This window comes from Rhagoletis pomonella, unplaced genomic scaffold (assembly GCF_013731165.1).
Source record: "Rhagoletis pomonella isolate Grant_MI unplaced genomic scaffold, Rhpom_1.0 Rhpom_scaffold_00007, whole genome shotgun sequence".
NCBI classification, from domain to species: domain Eukaryota; kingdom Metazoa; phylum Arthropoda; class Insecta; order Diptera; family Tephritidae; genus Rhagoletis; species Rhagoletis pomonella.
Genome location: NW_023458561.1, coordinates 63363673 through 63368930, shown reverse-complemented (window position 1 = coordinate 63368930; position 5258 = coordinate 63363673). Strand labels below are relative to the sequence as shown.

General features: G+C 38.9%; 2 protein-coding genes across 2 annotated transcripts in view; one reads left to right on the top strand and one right to left on the bottom strand.

The window, feature by feature from the left end:
* LOC118743555 (endoplasmic reticulum metallopeptidase 1-like) lies at positions 1 to 5217 on the top strand (the record flags this gene model as incomplete). Its single annotated transcript, XM_036476321.1, has 8 exons — positions 1 to 74; positions 144 to 349; positions 3232 to 3386; positions 3442 to 3825; positions 3890 to 4070; positions 4132 to 4457; positions 4518 to 4732; positions 4797 to 5217. Coding segments are annotated over 8 exons (1962 nt in total), but the record flags the coding sequence as incomplete, so codon positions are not given.
* Positions 1 to 5258, bottom strand: part of LOC118743322 (endoplasmic reticulum metallopeptidase 1-like) — a gene marked incomplete at its 5' end in the record, with an annotated part of 10123 nt that overhangs the window by 1518 nt on the left and 3347 nt on the right.

Genomic DNA, 5258 nt, shown 5'->3' with positions numbered 1-5258 from the left:
AATGGCGCCGAGGAGAATCCTTTGCAAGGATCACATGCCTTCATAACCCAGCACAAATGGGCCAGCAATGTCAAGTGAGTGCACTCGAATGTGGGTTGTGAAGAAGTGAAGTTGTAATAAATTCTGAATTCTACACTTTGTAGGGCTCTCATAAACTTGGACTCAGCAGGTTCGGGTGGTCGCGAAATTTTGTTTCAGTCCGGTCCTGACCACCCTTGGTTGATGCGATATTACGGTCAACATATCTTGCATCCATATGCTTCAAGCATTGCCGAAGAATTATTCCAAAATGGATTTGTGCCTTCGGAGACAGACTTCAGGATATTCAGAGACTTTGGAGAAATACCGGGTAAGAAGAGAAATTTGTGTGGTAAAAAAAAATTAGAAAGTTTTTTTTAATATATTCTTAAGAGCCCTAACACCAAAATATTTTAATATTTGGTTGAGATGCGCGTACCACTAATCGGCAATACTCAGGTGCCATGATTTCTACACCTAACATTAAAATAATGCTTCTGCTAATATCTGATGCCCTTTGCCGGGCAATAGAAAAGCTCTGGGAATAGCAAATAATTAGACAGAAATAAGGAGTATACCGTTTATGCGCTCAAAAGTCAAATAATCTTGGGAAGCTTGGTCCCTTCTCTCTTACGCCTTTGGCTACCAAATTCCACAGCAATAATTGATAGATTAAAGGGGTAGGCGAAGACAATCCTCGGGTGTATTTTACCAGTTCACTACTCAACTTTGGATTAGTGAAGGCTGATTTGGGAGAACCGATGGAATCCAGGTTCGGCTTCAGGGGTTTTCTTAAGAGGCATGTAGTTTTACTGGAAATAAAATGCGTTCGAAAGAGCTTAAGTATGCTGATTTTCTATAAAAAGAAAAAAGGAACAGTCCAGCGCCTTCGTCTTGGTCTGCAGGCTGTATCGGAGACACAGCCGCTAAATTTAAACGTAGAATACGTGGAACGGTTATGAGCACATCCAAGTCAAAAAAGAAAGCACTCATTAAGAAAAAAATATCGATAACAAAAGCGATAATAATATCGATAGCAAAATCGATAGCGAAATCGATGAAAACATCGATAACAAAATCGATGAAAACATCGATACCAAGATCGATAATATCGATAGCAAAATTGATAACAAAATCGATAAAAATATCGATTACAAAATCGATAAAAATATCGCTAAAAAATCGATTACAAAATCGATAACAAAATCGATTAAAGTATCGATAACAAAATCGATGAAAAATATCGTTTATTATATCGATAAGTTCCGAGAATATCGGTAGCAAAATAAAGAACAGTATCGATAAAAATTTCGATAACAAAATCGATAAAAAATATCGAGAATAAAACCGATAAAATATTGATTATTATATCGATAAGTCCCGAGAACTCCGAAAATCTCTAAACTCCCGAAATCGTCCCTAGATTGAGTCTCTGCCTATATCCTTTTCTCTATAATTACCTTTATTTTAATCTTTCTTCCTCATCCTGATATTTTTCTTTATATTTATCTCTGTTTTTACTTTTATGTTTATCATATTCTTGATTTACATATTCCCTTTCACCTTTGCCCTTTATAAGTAGAGTGATTAAATTTACCTAGGTCTTCATGTATTTACATACAAACGCTGCGATTTGGTTATAAATATTGCGTCATCTGTTACTCAAAAGCCGAAATTCCTATACACACATACTTTTTGTCTTCTTCTCTCACTCCCAGCGCATGCACGTGTTTGCAGAATGATGACGTAGTGATTTTGTATGGAAAATCATTTATGCCCATATCTTTGAGTAAAATAAACATACTTATAAGATATCAACCAATACTTCCCATATACCGAATGAAAGGAAAAAACTTGAATTTTTGACTAAAGAAAAAAAAACAAAATCATTCGAGCAGTTTTCGAGTATTTTGGTATTAAAAAAAGTTTGCTAATTTTTTCAAAAATTTTTTGCATTAAAATGCTCAATACTTGTTGAAATGAAAGTTTAATCTGCAAATTGTAAGTTGCTAGTGCACTTTAAAAGCTCAAAATTGACTCCAAAATTAGCGAATAGTTACTGTTGTTTCTACGACAGAAACCGAATTGGTTACTTACAAAAATGAATCTGTAGAAAGGTTTAGAATTTTATCTTTGAGACGCCACACTTTTCTTTCAATCCGCTTCATTAGTGCTCGTGCAATAAGCGTTTTCGTAAAGCTCTAAAAATTACGACTACAACATTTCAGCATAGCTTCCATATCGAAACATAAGACGTATTCTACGTCAAAAGGTTGCATTTCTCAGAATACCGAAGATTTTGTGCTCTGATACCAGAATCCGGGTAGTATAACATATATAGTTTTTAGAATGCGAAATACTGGAAAGACCCATCTCCATGTCTTTGTTTTGGATACTGCAGTACCTTCAAAGCTGAGATCTTAGCACCAAAACCATTTTTGGAGCATCCTAAGTTGTGCAGCAATTCACAGAGTTGTTATTAGAGCTAGATCCCGCGAAGATTGATTTTCATATCACTCACATGCAATCCATTTACGAAGGAAGACAGTTATCTTTAGCATAGATGTTTGGAAAAGGAAGCGTTAAAAATCTGAAGTCTGTTTCGCCATAAGCTGTTCGCTTTATGTGAATAAGGAGAAAACTGCCCCCAGGCCATTTACAAACACGAAAAATTACCATATTTCAAGAAATCTAAATTCAAAGGTATAGAACTGTATCTTCCACAAAGAGTGAACTAGCAGGTGAACATTTTCTTAGATAGGCAATTCAAGCGATCTCCCCTTCCTTAGTTAGATCGAAACTTGTGAAGGACATTAGGAGATAGTTGGCCCTAATTTCTGGTAAATTTTAAATTACCCTTGCCTACAAACAGTCGGCCGTCTCCACAGGGTACTGGCCCTTTGGATTACATTCCGAAAGGATAGGCATAGTTTTCACCAGTCTCTGCCGCTGAAGCCAGTTTCCGAGCTGAAAGGGGATGCTTGAACAAATTCTCTGCCAATGCCCGGCCCTTGCAAGAGTGAGGCTAAAGACATTTGACCAACCATTCTTGCAGAAATTTCAGAATACAGTTTCTCTTTTTGATTTTTATCAAAAACGCTATTTTACTCCCACAATCTCATTTTTGGATCTCTTTTCTGTTGGAATTGTAAAATGTTTACTCCACAGTTATTGCTGGTAATGCTATTTTAACTCTACTATTTCATTCCGCAGGCTTAGATATGGCACACACTGTCAACGGCTATGTCTATCACACCAAGTATGATCGCTTCAATCTGATACCACGCAGAACGTATCAGCTCACCGGCGATAATGTATTAGCGCTCACTAAAGCTTTGTGTAATGCGGCAGAAATGGAAGATCCAGCGGTAAGCTTAGCTATTTACTATGAACTTCAAAAAATTTACTCATACTTTTTTGTAGAAATATGCTGAGGGTCATACAATTTTCTACGATGTGCTTGGTTGGTTTATAGTCTACTACCCGGAAGAAACTGGCATTGTGATAAATGTTTTGGTTTGCGTCATAGCTATTATCACTATATTGGCCTATATTTGGAATATGGCACACCAGACGGGCATGTTTAGGCGTCGCGTCTTTATCAAATTCGGCATCTTGTTGGGTGTCCAATTCGCCGCTGTGATTCTGGCCATATTGCTGACTATCACAATTGCGATATTCATGGATACTGTTGGTCTTTCAATGTCGTGGTTCTCCCAGCAATGGATGACTTTCGGTTTGTACTTCTGTCCGATGTTCTTTATGATGGGCTTGCTGCCGGCGGTCTACTTGAGTCGCACAAAGGAGGTGGGTGTCATGGATGAAGACATAAAAAATATGTGAATGTATTTTTCCAATCTTTTCTTCACAGCATGGCTTACCGCTGGGCTATGCTATTCAGCTGATTATGCACGCGCACTGCTTGATTTTGACTATGGTTTGCATTATACTGATCTCACTTAATATACGCTCGGCATTTGCGTTGATGCTTTGCATTGGTTTCTACGTACTATCGGTGATCTTGAATATGGCCACATGCTTCCAAAAGACTAGTAAGTCACCTAATTTTTGTGTTAGCAGAATTGTACTTTAAGCGCCCTACTTCTCCCACAGCGTTCCTCTGGCTAATACCGCACATCATCTGCCAGCTGATGCCTTTCCTCTTCTACAGCTACTGCTGCTATGCTTTCTTTGTTACTTTTGTGCCGATGCAGGGTCGCGAAGGTAGTAGCAATCCTGAGCTTTTTATCGGTGGCTTTACAGCGCTACTCTGTCTGCTGTTGGGACCCTTTTTGGTACCACTTTTGTGCCTTTTCCGCAAGTCGAAGACCATCATTTCCATCTTCGGCGTCATTTGCTTGGTTTTCATCATACTAGCCGCCACACCGGTTGGCTTTCCATATGCCGAACGTGAAGCGCCACAGCGTTTCTATGTTGCGGTAAGTAGAATTTATAAACAAAAAAAATACTAAAAGATATTAACAATTCCCATTTTGCAGCACACAACAAGGACCTTCCACAACGGCGATGCAGCGATGTCGGTTCGCTTCAACGATTCTGGCTACTACGTTGTGCCGGTCGATCGTCGTCCGCATTCAATAGACTACTTGTTTGAGAACATAAATGCGAGCAAATCCAGTCAACTGGGTATTGACTGCGATACAGAGGTGATGTGTGGCTATCCGATTTACAGTACGCGCTGGCTGGGCTATCGGTATGCTCTGCAAAGTTATTCATGATCGAATGAGTGCGTCTAATAAATATTTCTCTTTAACTAGTGATCAAAGCTTTTGGGTCGATGGTCCTGCACCCAAGGCTGGCAGCTGGCCGCGTTTGAGAATTCTGAGCAAAGAACGCATCTCATTTACGAATCTGATTATTAGCCTGGAGGTGGCAGGTCCGGATCACATGAGTGTTTTCATACAACCCATGAATGATACAAAACTGGTGGACTGGTCATTCGATCGTACGCCAATTCAGGAGAACTTTAAGACGCCATACTTTGTATATCTGTCATATGCTTTGGATCCGGCGCCTTTCCGGTTTCATTTGGAATTCGAGGTAATTAATGAAAAGTTACTTAATTCTATATTTTGGATCGAATTTCAGTCATCTGTTGACAAATTAGGTTTGGAGATAAACCCCTTTTCGGGACTCGCTTTAATGAACTTTTATGTACTATTGGCTTTGCCGTTTTGATCCTATAGATTGGTTTAGTTTTTGCCCGAGAAGCCTAATTT